The sequence below is a fragment of the Schistocerca nitens genome, chromosome 5 (genome assembly GCF_023898315.1).
Source record: "Schistocerca nitens isolate TAMUIC-IGC-003100 chromosome 5, iqSchNite1.1, whole genome shotgun sequence".
NCBI lineage: Eukaryota > Metazoa > Arthropoda > Insecta > Orthoptera > Acrididae > Schistocerca > Schistocerca nitens.
This window is the reverse complement of record NC_064618.1, coordinates 227,780,140-227,804,151: the sequence shown is the minus strand read 5'-3', so window position 1 is coordinate 227,804,151 and position 24,012 is coordinate 227,780,140. Positions and strand designations below refer to the sequence as shown.

General features: G+C 39.6%; 1 protein-coding gene across 3 annotated transcripts in view; it reads right to left on the bottom strand.

Moving 5' to 3' along the window:
• LOC126259302 (protein slit) overlaps window positions 1-24,012 on the bottom strand; it is an 839,566-nt gene that overhangs the window by 37,403 nt on the left and 778,151 nt on the right. For 2 of the 3 annotated variants that reach the window (XM_049955969.1, XM_049955971.1), the window contains exons 10-14: window positions 15,382-15,453; window positions 13,699-13,770; window positions 12,939-13,010; window positions 6,959-7,122; window positions 3,455-3,605 (exon numbers count right to left, since the gene is read on the bottom strand). In XM_049955969.1, the coding sequence (XP_049811926.1) occupies window positions 3,455-3,605; window positions 6,959-7,122; window positions 12,939-13,010; window positions 13,699-13,770; window positions 15,382-15,453 (531 nt within the window). The remainder of the gene's footprint in view (window positions 1-3,454; window positions 3,606-6,958; window positions 7,123-12,938; window positions 13,011-13,698; window positions 13,771-15,381; window positions 15,454-24,012) is intronic. The other variant, XM_049955970.1, reaches the window with a different exon arrangement.

The window sequence follows — 24,012 nt, the reverse complement described above, 5'->3', positions numbered from 1 at the left end:
GTCTCTTTCCAACTTGCAACTTATACAAAGTGAATTATTATTAATTCTGAAGGTATTGTTCTGGAGGAAGGGGTTTAAATCCTTAAATGGCTATCCTGATTCTGCTCTTCTGTCATTTACTCTTTCAGATGCTCTGGCTAGAATTGTGCACACTGACTTTTACTACATTTACTATGTCTTATCTGCAACAGAAGTACTTTTTCCTGATAGAGAAGTGAGGTACACTCTTGTGAATGTTCAACCTTTATCATGCACAGGTACTGTCAACTCTTGGGCATTACTATCAGAATATCAGTGTGATTAATGAAAAATGGAGAACTGATTAGCTGGAATTGTAGCTTCTGGTTTTTCAAACTATACTAGCAGTGAACAGACATAAGTAACTGATATATCTTTTCTATCAACAGATAAAGATACATCAATAGTAAAGAGCATGGATGCAATATGTGTAGTGGCTCCACAACAACAGGCAGTAACTGCTAGCCACCCAAGCTGGTCCGTGGAGAATTGTCAAGATGGCAGTATAACTAGCCAAAGAACAGGTGGAAGTCAATTCTCTCTGGGCAGTCACCTGAAGCAAACAATCACCAGCTACACTATGCCACCATCTCATCACTGGCACTGCTGCTGCACCTTGTTTACAACTGTGCTCCACTCCTCTGGACTCTGCCAGATTTGCCATCTTGCCCTCCTGTACTGTCATAGCCCCCTTTGACTCAGAAGATGATTTTCCCCACTAAACTGTAAATGTCTTGATAAATCAAATGATAGTACACCTTTGTTGTATAAGTGTTGCTTGCATGCTGTTATTCAATAATCTGTTCACTCAAAAATTACTCACAAGTAACATATGTATTTTTTGCTTTCTTTTCAGCCTTCATAAATTTTTGAAGGTTCACAAATTCTTTGCCAATTTTTTATTCAATTATGCTCTGTCTCATAAATAAGAGTAACATACTCCTGGAATTCCTTGTCTCATCTTTTGTCTAACTCACCAAGAAAATGCTTACAGTTTGTATTAGTTCATGAATCAGTACTCCGTTACTTATTCATTGCACCATTCAAGTCTTAAAGTATTTTAAACTCCAATTATGTTTTTGGAATATGCTTCTTTCTACATTTGTTGAACTTAGGATTTTGTGAACATTGTTTGTTTAACCTGAGATGTGCTTTTTTCCCTTGTAACATGATTTCTTTCTTTTACACATGATGGACATGACAATCATTACACACAATAGTTTCTATGCAACATTATCCACAGCCAGAGACTTGATAGACTCAGAGTAATAACCTGAAGTTTTTTGCACCACTAGTCTATTACAGTTTCTGAAGTATCCAAAGACTGCCTTCAAACAAGAACATAGACACAACTGCATCATGCAGTAATAGTTGGAGAGGTATTTATTTTGACTTGTATGAACAGTGCCTCTATTAACATAGTCTTGTGAAATAAAACTCTGTGCATTCTACAACTGTATCTAAAAACTTTTCTTACAGACAAAAATTGCAAAAGTATTTTAGATTGCCTGGAGAAAATATAAATGTTCTTCATGATATTGCTGAGCCAATAATGCTGCAAAGAAAAATAGTTGTATGTTGATAATAAATAGAGGAGAAGAAGTACTAAAGAAATTTCATATTGTTTCTATTTATTAAGTATGAAGAATATTTGTCATTTATAGTATAAGTAGCTCTTGGAAGATAGCTTATGCAGACTAGATGTAATGTCTCAGGAGAACATTTATCAAACCTGTTATGATAATGTTTCTGTGACTTAAGGCCAAAAATTATAACAAAATAATTTTGTTTACTTAATTTATCTCTTCTTGCAATCTTTTAAGGGAACCAAGAGCTCTAGTCTGAATAATGTACATAATGGTTGGTACTGTCATTGTTTTATAAAATGTTGAGGGTATTTCTGTTCAGATTTGATCTATTTGGATTTTTTTTGTTCCAAATAATAGCTGCTGTCTCTACATTCTGGTGTTTTAAAAGATATAATTTTCAAAACTGCAGAAATGTGATACTTGCTCTGTTAAATTTACATCAATTATTATTTTGCTTCTAATGGATATTTTGCATCTGAATGGTATTAGTTTTTTTTATAATTGTTGACAGTTTCAAAATGTGTTTATTTGTGATTATCTTTACACAATAGCCATAGTTCTACAGCAGATTTCATGTTTTGTCAGGCATTATTTGGTAATGTCCACATAAACACAAAGCTGAGATCTTGAATTTGAAGGATTTATCATGAGAGCATTATTTGACAGCCACTACAACTGTCAGATGGGAGATATTAAAATGTTGAAAAGAAAATGAAACTTCCTGAAATTCATGACATTTTAGCCCCTAACAGAATTCATGTTAAGCTCTACATTAGGTACAAAATTAACCACAGTCTTGGATTGTATTTATCACAACTTATTTGGACAGCAACAATCTGCAGCAGCAGGCCGCATTTCGAATGTGTAGCCAACACAGCCTATGACAACGATTTGCAACTCTAGCTAAAATGTGATACCAAATTGTTGTATAAATGAATCTATCATAGTGATGTGAGTTACGTATATTACTGTAAACTTTATGTAATGATGACAGATATGAGAGGCATTCAATAAATAACGCAACACCTTTTTTTACCATGGCCTATCTCAGTTGTAATAAAGCATAATTTGCTGTAGGACATCATGGAATATTCGCAATTCAGCCCCAATAGTTCCATGAAATTCTGACTGGTGTCGGTCCTATATACAGCCTTCAAAATGTGTCTGCAATGGAGTTGTATTCCAAACAGAGAGCTGTCACTGAGTTTTTTTGGCAGAAAACCAGAGCATCACTGATATTTGTAAGTGCTTGCAGAAGGTCTACAGAGACCTGGGCAGTGAACAAAAACATATGAGTTGTTGGGCGAGGCTTCTGTCACCATTGCAACAAAGTCGCACAAACATGTCCAGTCTACCATTTGCTGCCCAGTCACACACAGCTCACAATTAAACATCTTGCTGCACAATTAGATGTCTCTGTTGGTAGTGCAGACACCCTCATCAATGAGCAAGATGTTGGCTCTGACTTTGACCAGTGGAGTGGTACTTGTTGGCATACAGGCCCACACACTAAGATTACATAAGGCCGTCACAATGAACAGAGGTTAGGCTTTATAGGGAGAAGAGTAGAGAATAATATGGTTACTGAAATCCAACATAAAAACTGCCTTCTTTCAGAGAGAAAAAAAATGTGTTGCATTACTTATTGAACATCCCTCATATTAACTATACTTATACTTTTGCGCACATAGTAGGGACATACAGTATTAAAGATTTTATTTTCCAATACAAGAATATTTGTGAATTATATGTTTGAATTCAACTAAAAATAGTGTAACAAAGGTCCTCCTCTTTGTTAGAAATAACCTACTTTAATGTAATACAACATCTTGAAACAATTTACTCACAGTTCTGTGGTGTACATTGGAATGTCTTTAGGAATTTCTGAGAGACCTCTTCCTGAGCAATCAACAAGGGTCCCATCGCAAGAACATCCAGCAGGGCATTCAGTGTCAATGAGACATTCACCTGCTAATCGTGTCCGGTATTCTTCTACACCTGACAGCAGAATCATTGATATATTACTAGCAATTTTTATTTTCAACAAGTTGTAAAAATTATAAGTGCATATTCAACTGTTGATTTATGTCAATTCAGTACTTCATTAACTATGATTATTATTTTTTAGAATGATTATTTTGTTTTGTAAATCAAAGTTACACTTATTTACTGGAGGAAAACATAGAAGAAAACCTGGTACAGAAGAAAAACTGGTACACTTGGATATAAAGACAGGAAATGAATGTGCCAGTGAGAAGTAGTGATATTATCCAAAAATAGCAGAAACAGGATTTACTCTCTGTCAGCTGAAATTGTTTTGAAAGCAGTGTTGCCATACAGATAATTAATTCTCAGTTTGTGGTAAATGAAAATTCTTTCATTGAATGTCAGGAACAAACTAATCAAAAAAGACAAAGTCGGACTGAAATGCAAGGATGCATATGAAATATGTTGGCTGGTGAAACATTTCTTTTAGTGTTGGAGTAAATTATATTATGTATTCTACAACACTGCAATTTCCAAAATAACTCTATTAATTGGCTCTTTTAGATGAATGACCTTGAGAGCCCATTACCAAAAAAGGCAGTGATTTTTACAACTGAGTTATTATTCTGACACAATCTCTCTTACTTACCTACTGAAACAAAACTGAAGTATAACACACATTAGTTGCAACATACACCATGCTCTTAGTCACCTAAAATTAAATATAAGGTTAGAGCCAAGCACCCCACAACATGTACGGTTATTAGGTAAGGTTTGGGAATGGTTTTACATGCAGTTGTAAAGTGAAGTTCAAGTTAAATACAATGCAACAGTGTTTATTTACATGTAATCTGTGATAGATGATGAGCAATGAATATTTTTTTTCCTCATTATTTGGAAACCAGCACACCAGAGACTTTCTCTCCACAGGGAGAATTATTTGTTATTGATAATACAAACAGTAATTATAAGAAAGTTTGTAACTGATTCTAAACTTTTTAAAAAGTTTACAGTTACAAAAAATCACTGTACAAGAGAGTGACAACATATATCTGATCCTATACATTTACTGATGTAAGTGGTGAAGTCATGATGTCATGGTCTTTGATATAACAATTTTGATTTAAAATAATTACTAGTCCATTAGTGCCATGGTTTATAACTCTTAACAATGAATAGCCATTATTTATTATTGTCTCTGGAAATCGTGAAAGTGGTTAAAATTGTGAAGAGACAAGAAGGTTGGACAACACTTCCCATGAAGAGGCACAATATCCAGTACATTTACCCAGGACCTCTGCTGAAACAAATCAGTCAGGCCATTTCTTCTTCCATGCATTTTAGCAACATATCTCACACAAAGGTCTTTAATACTTCATAGATTACTCCAACAAGGCTATGAATTTCTCAAATGAAGCCCTGAAATTAGACTTTCTCTCCATGATATCCTTCGCACACCACCACCTGCTAACCTCCACAACATCCTTGTCAAATTACCCTGACCATTCTCCATATGACAAGATTCCTGCCTTTATAATCATTCCACAATAAAACCAGGCCAATACCCCAACCCACTGCCACTGCCATTTTCACTGGCAGAGCACCATGTGAATTTACTCATCATATATACCATTTGACACGCACTCACTGCAAGGCTCTCTGTATAGGGATGACCACCACTGTGGTGTCACCGACAGACACCACACTTGCTAGGTGGTAGCTTTAAATCGGCCGCGGTCCATTAGTACATGTCGGACCCGCGTGTCGCCACTGTCAGTGATCGCAGACCGAGCGCCACCACATGGCAGGTCTCGAGAGACTTACTAGCACTCGCCCCAGTTGTACGGACGACTTAGCTAGCGATGCACACTGACGAAGCCTCGCTCATTTGCAGAGCAGATAGTTAGAATAGCCTTCAGCCAAGTCAATGGCTACGACCTAGCAAGGCGCCATAGCAATTGATAGTTATCGTATGAAGCATGTCTCATCAAGAACGATGTATACAAATGATGGATTAAAGTTAAGTATTCCAGAAGCTACGTACTTTTCTTTATAGCATTCATTATGTATCCTGTTTCAGACCTCACGCCATCCTGCGTGAGCTTATAGCGTGCATATCGGTCTCCTCAAACCACACTGTGTCGGCACTTCTGTTGACACTTCAACCACCAAATGGGCAGAACACATGAATGGACACAGAATCATTGCTTACTTTGGGGACATCCTGTGCCCAGTTGCTACACAGAACAGTGTGAGTGTAGGGACCTTAGATATGCTATATCATATAATCCATTCTCTCTTCAACACACAATTTCACCTCCAATATGATGGTTCTAAGTACTTTCTCTTTTCCCTTTTGAACTCTCTCTCCCTTTCCCCCTACCTTTCTATTCCTTAATTGCACTATTCTTTTCACTTTTAATTTTCTTCTCCTTTTCTACACAAACGATCTTGTATTCCTACTCTGTGCCTTTGATCACCTATAAATAGGAGGTAGCACAGTGCTTAGGGATATATTATCTTTGATCTCCTCTCTCTGATATCTTTTCTGCATCTTAACCTCCCTTTTTCTTCAAAACAGATAGATCCCTCTTAACCTAGCATCTGGGAGACCTGCCACCCTGACACACTGCCTTTTTCCAACCTCCACCAACCAGACCCTATTTTTCTCCTGGAGAAGGAATGCACAGTACTGAGAAATATGAGGACTGTTTTCTATTTTAAATGTTTCCATCCTGGTACTGAGAGTTGGGCCTTCAGAAGGTATGTAATGACCAGCCTTCTGTCTCTTTATGATTTTAACTGTTTATTATATGTGCTAATCACCATAAAATATTACCTACAGAAGCTTTATTGCATTAATACCATTATTTCTTCTATATTAAATTACATACCACTGTTAGTGATATATTAATTAGAAAGATATTAAGGTAATTGTGAGAAATGGATTTTGTGTCTAGAGTGCTGCATATTCAGAATAATTGTACTAATTGACATTAGAAAACAGTGGCATGTGCTGTAAAAAGTAAGTTAATTTTAAGCTGACAATAAGTGAAAATGAATAACAATTTTACTCACTTTGTTGAATCAAAATTTGATAATCTCATTGCTGGAAATTACTGATTTTCTTTCATTTTCATCTGCTAATAAGATGTATTTACATTTCCCTCAAAAGTTCCAGTAACTACAATAATATATTATCTGAGGATTAATTAGAACAGAAACAAACCATTTTACATTAGAATGTGTGATTAAGAAAGGTATGAGAGAGAGAGAGATCAGGAGGAAAGGATTGTTATATGGTAGTGAGCATGTAATCATAGGGAAAGGACCCGTACAAAGCAGTGAGGTGTCTGCTCGCTTACCCTTACATTTGAACTTCTCATCTCTGAGAGATTCAATGCGTCTCCTCTGCATGCGCTTTGGAGAATCACAGCGGGCTCCAGATGTTTCAATGGGGTTACGGTGCAGGTACTCAGCCAGCCATCGCAGGTTGCAGTCGCATATAAATGGATTCCGAGCCAAGTGCCTACAGAAAGCGTAATGCATCACAAAGTGATATGAACAGTATCTATGTCACATATCTCAGGTCAGATTAAATTGAAAAACATTCCATGAAAGTGATGATTAATATCAATAGTCTATAGTGGACCTATGCATGGAGCACCACAAAAACACATAACAGGAAACAGCATTTACACTAGTGTTTGAGTTCTTATGCTGTTTCTGGCAAAAGTATGTACACTTACACAAACAACCACACAGACACCCAAATGTGCACTCCCATGGCCACAGTGAGATTCTATGAATTTCTATTATTGTTGTATAATTAATATCAAACAAATCTTAAAAAACTATATCTAAAAACAAAGATGTTGTGACTTACCAAACGAAAGCGCTGGCAGGTCGATAGACACACAAACAAACACAAACATACACACAAAATTCTAGCTTTCGCAACCAACGGTTGCTTCGTCAGGAAAGAGGGAAGGAGAGGGAAAGACGAAAGGATGTGGGTTTTAAGGGAGAGGGTAAGGAGTCATTCCAATCCCGGGAGCGGAAAGACTTACCTTAGGGGGAAAAAAGGACGGGTATACACTCGCACACACACACATATCAATCCACACATATACAGACACAAGCAGACATATTTAAAGACAAAGAGTTTGGGCAGAGATGTCAGTCGAGTCGGAAGTGCAGAGGCAAAGATGTTGTTGAATGACAGGTGAGGTATGAGTGGCGGCAACTTGAAATTAGCGGAGATTGAGGCCTGGTGGGTAACTGGAAGAGAGGATATATTGAAGAGCAAGTTCCCATCTCCGGAGTTCGGATAGGTTGGTGTTGGTGGGAAGTATCCAGATAACCCGGACGGTGTAACACTGTGCCAAGATGTGCTGGCCGTGCACCAAGGCATGTTTAGCCACAGGGTGATCCTCATTACCAACAAACACTGTCTGCCTGTGTCCATTCATGCGAATGGACAGTTTGTTGCTGGTCATTCCCACATAGAAAGCTTCACAGTGTAGGCAGGTCAGTTGGTAAATCACGTGGGTGCTTTCACACGTGGCTCTGCCTTTGATCGTGTACACCTTCTGGGTTACAGGACTGGAGTAGGTGGTGGTGGGAGGGCGCATGGGACAGGTTTTACACCGGGGGGCGGTTACAAGGATAGGAGCCAGAGGGTAGGGAAGGTGGTTTGGGGATTTCATAGGGATGAACTAACGGGTTACAAAGGTTAGGCGGACGGCAGAAAGACACTCTTGGTGGAGTGGGGAGGTGCTTTCCATTGTACTAGTTATTGGGAGTCTTTCCTGTTCCATACATGTATGGAATGAAGGAAGAATGGTTGCTTGAATACCTCCACGCATTCTGTAATCATTCGAATCTTGTCTTTGTAATCCCCACATCTACATCTACATCCATGCTCCACAAGCTACCATATGGCACATTGTGGAGGGTGCCTGGGTGAGGGAAAAACAATTGTCGGTGTACCTCTATATGAGTCCTAATTTCTCTTATCTTACATTCATGGTCCTTATACAAAATGTACATTGACAGAAACATAACTGTCATACAGTCAGCTTCAAATGCCAGTTCTCTGATCTTTTCCAATAGTGTTTCACGAAAAATCTCCATAACAACTGCATGTTGATTGAACCTACTGGTAACAAAGCCGACAAATCGCCACTGAATTGCTTTGATGTCTTCCTTTAATCTGATCTTGTGGGAATTCCAAACACCCGAGCAGTGCTCAGGAATGGGTCTGCACTACCAATGCTGTATTCGAACATTATGTGATTGTTCTTCCTACTCATCTGCATCAACTTACATTTTTATGCATCTAGGGCAACCTGCTATGCAACGCACCATCTACAAATTTTGTCTATGTCAAATTATATCCTCCTACAGTCACTCAATGATGACACCTTCCCATACACCAGAGTACTGTGAGCCAACAACCACAGATTGCTTCTTACTCTGCCCTTCAGATCATTTATGTATATAGAAAATAAGAGCAGTCCTGACACACTTCCCTGGGCACTCCCGACTATACCCATCTCTGATGAAAATTCACCAATAAGGACAGCGTACTGGGTTCTATTAAGAAGTCTTTGAGCCATCCACATATTTGAGAACCTATTCTGTCTGCACATACCTTCATTAACAATCTGCTCTGGGGCACTGTGTAGAATGCTTTTCTGAAACCTAAGAGTATGAAAAATCTGCCTGTTGCCATCCATCCATGGTTTGCAGGAAATCATGTAAGAAAAGGTCTAGCTGAGTTTTGCTTGAGCAATGCTTCCTAAATCCATGCTGATTTGTGGACAGAAGCTTTTCTGTCTCGAGGAATTTTGTTACATACAAACTGAGAATACACTCGAGAACTCTCCCGCAAACTGATGTTAAAGATATTGGTCCATAATTTTGGAGGTCTGTTCTTTTACCCTCCTATATACAGGAGTCATCTGCATTTATTTCCAGTCATTTGGGACTCGGCACTGGATGAGAGATTCATGACAAATGCAAGCTAAGTAAGCAGCCAATCCCACAGTATTCTCTATAAAACCAAACTGTGTTTACACCTCGACCTGGCAGCTTATTTGTTTTCAGCTCTTTCAGTTGCATCTGTACATTACAGGTGCCTCTAGTATGTCCTTCATATGGGAATCTGTGAGACGGTCCCAGGATGGTGTATTTGTATGATCCCCCCTGTGGGAATGATTTCTCAAACATGAAATTTTAAACTTCAGCTTTCCTTTTGCTGTATTCTATTGTCATGCCAGGCTAGTCAATGAATGACTCAACAGAGTCCTTTGATAAATGATACTGCTGTATCCGGTTGCTAGTGTGCGAGAGTGTGAGTTGGCCACGTGTGGTATCCCTTCACACATCTCTCTCTCTCTCTCTCTCTCTCAAGTGTAAACATCTCTGTCTTCTCAGCATTTTGCAATTTTCATTATTAAACCACAGTGAATCTTTACTCGCCGTAATCCACTTATTTCTCTAGAGCACAATTTGCAATCAGTTTAAACTTTGCTCATAATTCCTCCATGTCCATCACACAGGAACATAGCAAAAATATTCTCCTAGCCTTCTTGATGAATTTATTAACTTTAGGAACCATCGTCACCATGGTGACATGATAACTAAGCACTGTGTCTATACCGATGCCATCAATAAGGTCAGGCCTGTCTGAATCTACAAGGTCTAAAATATTCCCATTGCATGTGGGCTGTCGAACTAGCTGCTCAAAACTGTTTTCAGAAAGTGTGTTCAAAATTACTTCACATGGCTTTCAAGATGAAAAGTCAGAATTGGGTTTCACATGTTTGATGCTTTTGGAATCTATGCTGGTTGCCACTGGGAAGGTCATCGTGTTTGAGATACCTCATTACAATTGAGAAATGTACAGCAGTCAGTCACTAATAATATGTTTATTGCAGATCTAGTTGGATTTCAACCACTGTGTGGTAACATGCAAGGCATGTCATCATTATCACTTGCATACACAAATAGTCCCTACTGCATCTTATTGCCTGATGATAGGCACACTGTGGTTGGAAACCTAGTTAGATCTACAATAAACAGATTATTACCAACTGATTGCTGTACATTTCTCAGTTTTAATAAACACAAGTCACTGAGCACACCAGTTCCATTAGGAATCAAATCTGATACTTCATTATTTTTGAGCTCAGAATATGTTCTAAGGTTCTATAACAAATAAATGTCAAGGGTATTGGATGGTAGTATTATGGGTCACTTCTGCTTTCCTTCCAGTTGACAGGTGTGACCTGCTTTCTTCCAGCTACTGGGCATGGTATTTTGTTAAAGGGATCTACAGTATATTATCGTTAAAAGAAGTGAGATCTCAGTTGTAAAGTCAGTATAGAATCTGATAGTGATTCTGTTGGGCCCTGGAGCTGTGTTCAGGTTTGCTTTTTCTGCTTATTCTGCTATTCTCAATTTCAGTTTCTGCCTTGTCCATGAGTGTTTGGACACTAACTTCCATATAATTAACAGACTTTACATATTACCAGAATTTCTTTGGGTTTTTTGAGAGAACATTTGAAAACATTCTGTTATGGTAGTTGCATGGCTGCCAACTGTTACAGATTGTCTGTAATTGTTACAGATTTATCACTTTAAGTGTAGAGTTACAGCCAATTGCTATAAATTATGGAAATAGACATTTCAAAATTTGAGGTCTTTAAAAAAGATTCTGTTTACATTTCGCGAGTCATACATTGTATAGATTGTGATGATTTCCTTCCTGAGTATACAGTGAATCTGTCCTAAATGATTTTGTCATCACAGCTTTCTAAGATAGGTTATGCTGAGAGACAATGAAAAGTATTCCTCCTTTGGTGTCAGCTGCAAAGATAGGAGTATAACTACTTTCAAATCAAGTGATGTCACAAGGTTCAAGGCATTCATCTTTAAGCTGTTGGAAATTTCTAACCAAGTGATGTCACAAGATGTGCAGTTCATCTAATAATCCAGAACTAATAATACACACCACACTGATGCTGCTATTATAGTAATGGCTGTTAGACCTAGAAAAAGTAATTTTTTTTCATCAGTTGTAAAGCTGACTGAGCTATTTCCTAACATCCTGAGTGTATGAAAAACACATTAGAATTCGAGTTATCAAGATACCAGTTTTTTTGTGGGGGAGGGGGGGGGTGGAGAGATAGAGATAGAGATAGAGAGAGAGAGAGAGAGAGAGAGAGAGAGAGAGAGAGAGAGAGAGGGAGGGGGTTCTTGGCGCGATATAACTATGTGATACATGAGGCTTTAAAAATTATCCATCACTGAGAACTTGCTTTACTGCTTGTTCCTCCCTTTAATGATGCCTATGAAAGAGCTTTTAGCATTGCTAGAAAAAACATTAATGACTTTGGGCCTAGTATGAATATGGCAACCTTGAGTGCTTTGAAGAAGAAAGAGCAAGTTACCAAAATAATTGCACAAAGGATCAGATTCTGGTGACAAAGAGTGCAATAAGATTATCTCTCAAGAGAATAATATCTTCTGTTGCCAGTTGAAATCTAGATTCTGTATTATACAAGGTCTTCATCATAATTTTTAAAATTTTCCTGGGTTTCACACAATGTCTTCTTAACAATAAAAGAATTTCATCCAACCTCTCTCTTTTGTTAGCCCTATGCTTTGTTTTACACTTATTAAACACCTTATCACTTATGACGTTTGTGGTTGATGCAAATACATTGTTTGAAAGGAGTAGCAGTAACTATTCAGTTGACAATAGATAGGAATACTATTTTCAGTTTGGGATCAATCACTCTCAAACATGTACAATACTCAGTAACACACAGTTTACATGTGCTTAACATTTTAATAGCATACTTGTCCACAGGTGAACTTCTTACCCAGATCTGAGAACAACAGTGAAAAATACTGTAATAAAAAGCCAGAGTGAATGGCACTTAGAATTCATAATTCATAATGTTTTGTGGTACTTCTGTAAAACTACTTGGCTGCAGCGACTGCTTTTCAGTCCTTGAATCTAGATATTCAGGTAATTTACAGAAAGAGTGGCTAATGGGTCTTTTTAAATTCATCTTCATGTGGAATCTTAGGCGCATTCAGCTGTGCTTCATTAGTATAGTGTTATTTGACAATCCATTCAGCTATTTTATTGACTATATTTAATTCATATAATTGATTTATAAATTACACAATTTCATTTTCAGGTGTGCTTGTGACAACTCAGTCAAATCACTGAAACACATAAAGTGATACAAAGTGTAACATCGTACCCAATATGAAGGCCAAACATACAGCATGTTAATGCATATATTGTAAGAAAACATTACTTACAGTGTTTGAATGCTCTTTAATGAGTCAAAAGTTCCATTGGCCAATGACTGGATGTTGTTGTCATACAGAGACCTGCAACAATAAACAGAATGCAATTATGATGTGATAACAATTTATATTCCTGGTAAATTAGTTAACAAAATTATTGAAAGGAATAGAAAAAACATGTTTGAAAGATAAATTTATTTCTAAAAATGAAAGCCATTTCCTAATTTTTGTTTCCTAACATGAAGAAATTAATAAGTTTGGAAGATTAGGCTCTATTTTACCACAAAGAATTATGGTTTCCTGGACTATGAAATATGATGTGCGATGTTTAATGGAAATAGAACTGTTTATAAAAAACATTGTGACTTTTCAAGCTTAAATGTAACACAACTTTTGTCTAACAACTATGAGGCTGTGTAGCTCATGGTATTAATCAAACAATTAGTAGGTTTAGACTATAATACTGCTTAGAAAAATGTTTACTGAGGCCAATGAAAAATTGGTGAAAATGGTGACTATTAATCTTCTTCTTGTAGGAAAATTCTTGTTGAATGTAAATACTTTTAGACTGAAGCAGACCACTCACTGAAGAGCAGAAGCATTGAGCTGTCACTAGGCACACACAAATGGTCACAAAAGGATAATTCCGAAAGCTAGCAACTTTCTTTCCGTTTGTGCCAGTTGACAATTCAGCACTTCTATTTATCTACACATATATGATTTACTAAGTCATGAAAAGTTAAAACAAAACACTGCATCATATGTTACTCACAGAAGATTTAGGCTGTGTAGGTCCCTGAATGTATCCTTACGAATACATGAAATTTCATTGGCATTCAGCAACCTGCAAAAGGAAAAAACAGATTTGTTTACTTCAGTTCCAGAAACACTACTATACTTGGTCTAAAAGTTTCAAGTATTCTATTTGCTGTACAGGGCAAAGACAGGTGAAAACTGTGTTCATTTGTGCAGTGTGAGAAGTTCTATTATTTTTAAATATGAATTAACCATTTCAGTACTCTGCAACATATATATGTAAAAATGAAAAAAAAAATTCTTATTTTTACTGTTTTCCCTCTTTCCCTTAGTTGCTTCAAATTCGTGGAGGTATGTACCGTCTACGCAACTGATTGAAGGTAGTTTGTTTATTGCCAATGCGTTTTGCTTCTTTTATTTGGGAATCATCATCAGTGGTGATTTCCAGTGCTGTTAACTCGTGTGTGTGGTTTCCATACTCCAGCTGTCTGATTTCTGGCTTTCTTTACTCCAAATTTGTCACATTGCATGTATCACTTGCACTTTCCATTTTGTGATCAATATGTGTTTGGTAGCACCAGTTTCTGTATAATCATTTGAGAAAGATTACAGGGTGCATGTGCTTCTATTCTGTCAGCACAGAGAGTCATCAGAGGATGCATGCAAAGTAAACGTACGCGCCTCAATATGTGCAGGACTAGCGTGGTATGTGCAGAACATGTGCGATGCACTGTACTGTCATGTCACATCCCATGTGCTATACGGATCTCAACTTGCACTTAGTCTTATGCCGTGCTCTCCAAACAGGCATGTCTATCGCTTCAGTAAAAAGTCAGACATACAACTGATACTGAGTAATAGCAAGTGCATCTGGAGCCATTTCTCATGAAATCTCAAAACTATGTCTCCATTGTTCTCCTTGAAAATGAAAATATCAGATGTTACTATATTTTAAAAGCCACCATTAGCACTGTATCTTTAATCTGTGACATTATTCTTGTTTTACCAGCAAATGCTTAAAACTACTACAATGTGAATATATAACGCATTTGCATATGACTGAATGTTATCTGTTTTAGAGCAAAATAATATGCACAAATTTCATACAAACTATACTCTTTCAGTTAAGTGCATGATAGATAGTATGACTAAGCGGTAGCATTAATATATGTGATGACTAATAGATATTTTAAAAATTGTGCTTCATTCCCTCCACCCCTCTCCCCTTCAACAAAATTAATATGATTTACAGCCCCCACCCCATCTCCAATTCATAGCCTGGATATACTATATATATGAAATAACTCTTTTCTACATTTAATAACCTTTTTTTGAGGAAATACAAAACAGAGACAATGGAAAACCAGATATCGCCATTTTTTTCTGACTTACAAAAATTACTTATCTCCTAAAGTTCTACAGAGTTAAATTTGATAGCAATGAGAGGAGCAGCTATATTTCAAAGTTATTGCAGCACAAAACGTAATAGGAATCTTAAATGAAACAGTGAAATAGGCAGATAATGTGTGTGAAAGTCAATGTTGTTGCATAATTATATTCAAATTATCAAACATATATGTTATTTCTTTGGACGCAAGAGACGGAGATAGAACTGCACAGATAGAAACACTAGTTACGGAACACTATCAACAGTGAAATAGCAAATAGACTGCAGTTGTTCGCAGAACAGTTTACTCACAGAAGTTGTAGTGAAGACAGACCATGGAAAATGCCTGCTGGAAGATCCTTTATCTTGTTGCCATATAGCGTTCTGAAACACAGTTGAAAAGCTAATTAATGCTACTATTTAAATCAGCATGTGGGTTAATGTTTGTGCAACCAATTAAGTAGTGAACCTTTTATAAACTGTGAAATACAGGCTATGCATGTAAATGTTAGTGGTGCAGACGTGGTAATTGTTCACCATTTAGAAAACATAGGATTAAGATGTCATCTATTTCAAACAGGACAACTTTGACACACTGTGAGTGCATGCCAAATAGCTATATTAAAGTTACTTCAGTGTTCTGGCCCAATTTAAATACAGTAAGTCTAATCTCATTGTGGAATTAGCAACAAGAAGAAGAATGGAGATGCAATATGTTTAACTGTGATATTTACATATTATTTTTAAAAAATATTATGTAATATTGACTGGACTGTGTACTTATCAGTTTTGAAAGTCTTTGGAAGAATGCATTCAAAGCAGGAATGAGGATTAGAGTTTAATGTTCCATTGATGATGAGGTTATTATAGACAACAGAAATTCAGACTGGTGAATGATGGAGAGGAAACTGATGGAGTCCTTTTCAAAGGAACCATCCCAGCATTCATCTTAATCATTTTAAGGCAACCATAAAAAACACAGATCTGTATAGGAGACAGAGGTTTAAATATCATTCTTCCAGAATGAGAATCGAGTGGCGTAACTGCTGCATCGTCTTACTGCAATTCAGCTTGCTGGCATCTGCTTCATCACATAGTGTGTCACTGCACATGTCTGTTCAGAAAATGCAACAATGTCATTTCCCCAAGAGTTTTCAAGATACTGTGATTGTGAACAAGTCCCATTCCTGTAGTTCCTGTGATCATGATGATATCTGAACTCTCAGTACATCTCCAACATGTTGCTTACTGGTACCACTTTCAAGCAACTGTCTTATGTGGAATAATGTCTGTCAGTCTGCAGAAATTTATCCAAGATGGGACATGATTCTAAATTTCTGTTTTTATTTAACTGAGTCTGAAAAATATGTTGTGCTCCACAAACTAAATTTGACGAGAAGTACCTACACAAGACTTATTGTGTTTCAAATGAGTTATTGAAATCACCTTAAAATTTTTGAGATAGATTAATTTGATACCTAAACACTAATCAAAACTCAGTAGTATAAGCAAAGTACAGCTTTTACGTTATTAGTATGAATACGGAAGCTACTTTTTTAATTCAATGACTTGTAATTACAAACTCAAATGATTACATTCAGAGGAGCCAATGAACTATGAAAAAAAGCTAGAAAATATTCTCAAAAGTTTTTATTCACAGGGACTGATGACCATAGATGTTAAGTCCCATAGTGCTCAGAGCCATTTTATTCACATTCCAATAATCTTAGACTCAAAATGAAAAAAAAAAAAAAAAAAAAAGATTCAAACAGTGCCAATGACATTCCGGTTCAAGCTGCAAGATATGACAGTCACGTGTGCATGAAGTGATGTTGCTTGTGTGAATGTTTCTTTTCTGATGAAGGCTATGGCTGAAAGCTAATGTGTGGGTGTCTTTGCTTATCTGCAACTTAAATGTGTCATCTTTACGGTAAGTAGCAATCTATATTTTCCTTACATTGTTAAACAGTTTAATGACTATGCTAACAGTGCCCACTATACAAAAATTATATACTAAACTAAGATCATTGACATCAGTCTCAAGTAATGCGAGAGAATAATTTTTGTTTACACACTACTTCAGCTGTAAAATGTGATTATGCATGCAATAGCATCAGCCCCAATCCAAAAGTTCTAGCTGCCCACCCACTCCCACAAGTCCCCAGAAATGAAATGAAAAAAAAAAAAAATATTTTTATAGCTCGTGCCACTGATGCTAGCAAGTTTTTGTCACCTCCACAAAACTGGTACTTGCAAACCACACCCCTGTGTCACTCTAGTCACTCCTACACCTCTCTGGATAATCTGCGATGCTAGACTACTGTTTCAGTGTTTGGGAGCTTTATCAAGTACATTTGGCAACATACACTGATTTCAGATATGCACTGCAAGGATCATCACAACATGTTGGTATACTCCAAGTGAAAGTGTAACAGAGAGAATTTAAATGGCTCTCTTTTGAAGAAAGGTAACATTGTTTTGTAGAAAACTTGTTGGGTAAATTTCGAGACCTTGTATTCAAGTCAGGATGTGCGACAGTGATGCCTCCACCATATATCTGCTTAGGTAGTGCCATATGTTGGACAGAAAATTCTAATATTAGTATAGTGTCCCCACTGGCACCCACAGCATATAGGCTTGCAGCATATATAGAGGATCTAGTCACATTACGTGACCACTGCCTATGCTCAACATCAATGTGCAAATACCACTCACAGATGGCAGGTGATAGCACTAACAGTTGAGGGCATATGAGATGCTAAGAGGAGCATTACGGAAGGACAGCTATGCTCAACACCAATTCCTTTTACGGATTTCAACTTGATGGCCAAGAAAGCTGCTTATCATGATTAAAACTGTGACTGGCATATATCACTGCACTATATAGGCAACCACCTTGTGGTCATACAACCGAACATCTCTTCTTGCCCATGGTTGACCTTGGTGAAGCTTAGTAGACATCATGTGACCTCTCTTCTGCATGAGGCTGGGACAAGGGTTGTATCCCACCCACCTACTCCAATTGAAAATCATCCCTTCTGGACACTGATCAGGACACAATGGTGGTGGCGGATCTGAACCACATCATATTGGTGTGTACCAAGTACTTCACCAGTTCGATATTTTACCTATAGTTGATATTTGCCCGTTAACTGTTTACCAGAAGCCAATAACCAAATTTGACCTGCATGTTGAGTGGATCTTGTCCTCCCATGGAACCAACCTAGTTTGAAAACTGGGATGTCTGTTGTGTTTTCACTTTGTGTAAGAACCTATCTGTGTAAACTATGTTGTTGTCTAGCTTTCAGTTATAAGTTTCTGTGGATGTAATTCTCCTCTGGAACCAACCTGGTTCACACCCTGGGTCGCAATTTTGTGTTTTTTAATTTATATAATGAACTTATTTTTGCACATCATACTCTTATCATTGTTCTGTTGTGGAAATTACACTAATGTTATCTTGACAATGTACACTCCTGGAAATTGAAATAAGAACACCGTGAATTCATTGTCCCAGGAAGGGGAAACTTTATTGACACATTCCTGGGGTCAGATACATCACATGATCACACTGACAGAACCACAGGCACATAGACACAGGCAACAGAGCATGCACAATGTCGGCACTAGTACAGTGTATATCCACCTTTCGCAACAATGCAGGCTGCTATTCTCCCATGGAGACGATCGTAGAGATGCTGGATGTAGTCCTGTGGAACGGCTTGCCATGCCATTTCCACCTGGCGCCTCAGTTGGACCAGCGTTCGTGCTGGACGTGCAGACCGCGTGAGACGACGATTCATCCAGTCCCAAACATGCTCAATGGGGGACAGATCCGGAGATCTTGCTGGCCAGGGTAGTTGACTTACACCTTCTAGAGCACGTTGGGTGGCACGGGATACATGCGGACGTGCATTGTCCTGTTGGAACAGCAAGTTCCCTTGCCAGTCTAGGAATGGTAGAACGATGGGTTCGATGACGGTTTGGATGTACCGTGCACTATTCAGTGTCCCCTCGACAATCACCAGTGGTGTACGGCCAGTGTAGGAGATCGCTCCCCACACCATGATGCCGGGTGTTGGTCCTGTGTGCCTCGGTCGTATGCAGTCCTGATTGTGGCGCTCACCTGCACGGCGCCAAACACGCATACGACCATCATTGGCACCAAGGCAGAAGCGACTCTCATCGCTGAAGACGACACGTCTCCATTCGTCCCTCCATTCACGCCTGTCGCGACACCACTGGAGGCGGGCTGCACGATGTTGGGGCGTGAGCGGAAGACGGCCTAACGGTGTGCGGGACCGTAGCCCAGCTTCATGGAGACGGTTGCGAATGGTCCTCGCCGATACCCCAGGAGCAACAGCGTCCCTAATTTGCTGGGAAGTGGCGGTGCGGTCCCCTACGGCACTGCGTAGGATCCTACGGTCTTGGTGTGCATCCGTGCGTCGCTGCGGTCCGGTCCCAGGTCGACGGGCACGTGCACCTTCCGCCGACCACTGGCGACAACATCGATGTACTGTGGAGACCTCACGCCCCACGTGTTGAGCAATTCGGCGGTACGTCCACCCGGCCTCCCGCATGCCCACTATACGCCCTCGCTCAAAGTCCGTCAACTGCACATACGGTTCACGTCCACGCTGTCGCGGCATGCTACCAGTGTTAAAGACTGCGATGGAGCTCCGTATGCCACGGCAAACTGGCTGACACTGACGGCGGCGGTGCACAAATGCTGCGCAGCTAGCGCCATTCGACGGCCAACACCGCGGTTCCTGGTGTGTCCGCTGTGCCGTGCGTGTGATCATTGCTTGTACAGCCCTCTCGCAGTGTCCGGAGCAAGTATGGTGGGTCTGACACACCGGTGTCAATGTGTTCTTTTTTCCATTTCCAGGAGTGTAGTAACTACTGTTGGCTGTTCTGTTTTCTTTTTTTAGCATTTTTATTTTACATTAAGAACTTACGTTTGTTCATCAAACTCTTTTTATTGTTCGACTGGGAAAACTGCAATTATGTAAATAGGCACTTTTGTCACCACTGCTGGCTGTATGGTCTTTGCCGCACAAAGCTAAAAATAGATAAATGAAAAAAATGTGTTGGGGGATGTGGATAACAGTACAGTCATTGTCATAATGCGGAAATGGAGTGATTTGGCTGACATCCAAAATGACACGATCACTGGCTTTCGGGTCAACAGCTAAGTTTGCAAACTGTTCACATGCCACCACAGTTGAAGTATACCGTGCATTGCAAAATGGCATTATCTGACATTGGCGCCAAGGCAACTGTAGTGCACTACGGGCCATAGACGACGGGGTGAGCGACAGCTGCAGAGACGTATGCAGACAAATAGACATGCAACTGGTGAGAAACTGAAGCCCCAGATGAACCGAGGGCTACTACCGACAGTGTCTCCTCAATGATTGCTCAGCGAATGTTGCTGCATATGGGGGCCTCTGTAGCAGACATGTGGTTCACGCACCCTTGTGGACTGCTGTTCATCGGTGACAAAGGCTGGAAATTGCATGTCTATACTGCAACTAGTGGTCCACTGAGTGACAACAGCTGGCCTTTACAGTGATGACTCGTGATTTATGCTCCATCAGACACATGACTATTGGCATGACAATGTGAAATTTCTGAAAGCAAACACCCTACAACAATAGTCGGAAGGGTCCTGACTGGAGAAGGGAGCATTATGCCTGAGGAATGTTTTTGTGGATTACCTGGGTGATTTCTTGACTGTAAGACACACAGGACCGGCACAAGTATACACCTGTCCTTGGGGACCATGCCCACCCTTGCGTGCAGTTTGTTCTTCCTCTGTATGATGGCATCCATCAGCATCACAATGCAAATGTCATACAGCTCTCAGTTTACGTGAATGGCTCGAAGAGCTCCAGAATGAGTTTGCTGTATCCCCCTGGCCACCATACGTCCCGGATTTGTGAGACCACCTCGATAGGGCTGTTCACGCCTTGAATCCTCTACTGGGAATTTTAGTGTAGCTGGCAATGGCACTGAAGTCCCTATGGCTCCACATCCCTGTCAGTACCTCCCAAACCTCATTGACACACTTCCTGCATGACTTGCAGCAGTCCGCACTGCAAACTGGGATTATTCAGGCCTTTGACATTGGCCACATTAATCTGACTAGACAGTGGTAGAGGATGTGGAGTACGTGCAAATGGTAGTATATAGTGTGTCACTGTGTCGAGTAAAGCCAGAAAATGGCATTCTGATTCTAAGATAGTTACCCCACTTAACAGCCCCTGCATCATGTACCTCTGTGGAACAAACTGTGGAAAACTTAGGTATAGAAATAGCCGACATGTGCAATGCATTCACTCACGCATTGTACCCGGTACACAATTCTCAGAAGCAATTCCGTGTAGCACACACTCACCGAAGCAGTTATGCCAATGCGTATTAGTGCCTACGAGTAAGTGGATGCAGTTTTTCACCGAAATCTGAATGGTCAGAAAGCAATGCCGTTTTGCTGCATCATTCTCTTGGCGGGCCTTTATGCCCTGCCTCCAACGCATACGCACCTCTTAGGCCTCTGCGATACGAGCGGCCCCTTGCCCCCTGAGTGTTGCAATCTACGGGCTGAAGGGCTCAGCAGGCTAAATTAATCTCTGCAGGACTGCAGGTTAAATTCCACTGTTTGCCACGGCTTTCAACCTGCTATAAAATTCTATTCTGCCTCAACACTTAAAGGTAAAGGGCAAGTCTGTGGCGCAAACCAGTGACCAGCCTATTATTGGCCTACTGGAGGTAGATTATAGCCTTTCTTCACTGTGGCACTGGTAAGGAGAGGAAGGCGGGCACATCTCCCCAGTCGCCGTTCACAGCTGTGAAAGATAACATCCCTCGTGCTAATATTACAGCAGGCTGGCTGGACTTGGGGCTACCCTGAAGGGCCTGGAATGGGGAAAAGTTCCAGTCCCAACTGCGTTTGAACCTGGGACCTCTAGACACGCTTGGCGGCTGCACAGGAATTTATCTGCGAAAATGATCTCTTCCCGATAAATTCCGCACCATTAGGCCGAAGGTCAAAAACTAGATTGTGGCAGATGAAACTTAATGCTCAAAATGTTGACCGAGAAAATTTTAAATACGTATACAACATCGTAACAGGAGACGAAACTAGGGCATATCCATAGGACCCGGAAACTAAGCATCATTCAAATGTTTGGGTACTTTCAGATGAATAGAAACTAACAGAAGTGGTTTGTCTGTGAAGAACTTACAAGAAAATAATCGTATGTTTCCTTAGCTATGCTGAACCAGTAAACCGCAACCTCGAATCTTTTGAGAACGGAACTCCCAAGTATGAAATATCATATCTCCCGAACTATGAGTCATACAATGACATAATTTTGCAGGCACATTCAGTACTGCATGTGGATTCTGCTTGCAAAATGTGTTGCAAGTAGAGACAGTAGTAAACAAGTACAAAATTAAAATGTTATGCTTGAACAGCGGGGCTGTAGTAAGCGATACACTTCTCTCCTTTCATCATGTGTGTTTTGTGTGTGTGTGGGGGGGGGGGGGGGGATAGGGTGTCAGCGAGAAAAGTTTCGTAGAGGTTTCAAGTCATATATAAAGAGTGTTGGAAGTCGCAAAGTGCTGTCGTTCTGATACTGTATGAATATAGTCTCGGTAATTTGTGCATAATGAGTTACGCTGCCTCATGATGTTTACACAGTCAATGTAATACTTCATTTAATCTGTTAAATTTTTAATATACTATTATAGCTCTTAATGAGTAGATTGTAACATCATTTTAAATTTTTGAATTCGGTCTATACTGTATGGAATATTGAAAATCAAATTTTTCTTGTCCCTGGAAGCACATAGGCCACCTGCAAGCGGGACCGTGCCGGGGTTAGACGTGTTAAGTTATGAGTATTGTTTCAGATGACCAAAGAACAGTTAAGGCTTAATGGTATACAATAATTTGTTTGCCACAAGGCATCGGTGAAAACAGGAAAAACAACCGGAAATGGCGCCTTATTATTCATTATAAAGTACCGGCTGGCACACAAGTCAAACAATTGATTATATGACGGAAAAAAAATCTAATTAATGTGTGATTGCCCGTATTCACCTGATTTAACGCTTATGGACGTATTGGTTTCTTTATATGAAACAAAAAAATTTGAAGACAGCGATTTTCGTCGCGCCTAAGAAGCTATTGAATGCTTCAAACATCACGTTTTTGAGGTAACAACGTCATAGTGGAATAAAATGTTTCAGAAATTGGGATTAACACATGAGAATATGTGTTAATTTTAAGGTCGAATATTTTGACAGGCTATAGATATACACTGTCTGGCAAAAAACTGAAGCACCCAGAAGACATCGTGGGATGTCTGTGTAAGTTCTTACACATACACACCATCGTCTGGCACGTAAATGATACAGCTGCAATTCTCTGTGAAAGATAGAACGGCCACCAGGTGGGAATAGCGTTGTTCGTGTTTAGTGTTGTTACCAGGCCTGGTAAGATACGTAAGGGGCGTGAACAGTATCGGGTGCGGAGTGTCACTGTAAAGGGCACGGAGACGCCGTGTACTCATGTGACACAGCGTTATAATCATCAGTTTGAAACTGACCTCATTGTGGGGCTCCATTTGATCGGTTGGTTCAATCGTGCAATATCTAGATTTCTGGGCTGTTTGACTGTGACAGTGGCCCGGCGATGGACTGTTTGGAAACATGGGAGCAGGTATTCTCGTCCTCGAGGGTCGAATGGACCACCACAAGGCAGGATTGGCGTATCGTACATCAAGTACATAGTAAACCGTTCATATCTGCACCTGCCATCCGAGAACAAGTAACACACTCCTTGCAACATTCTGTGCCATCCCGCACCAGTGGTCGGAGATTGGCAGCAGCCAGGCTAGGAAATAACCAAGTGTAGGCTGCCGTTAACACCTCTAC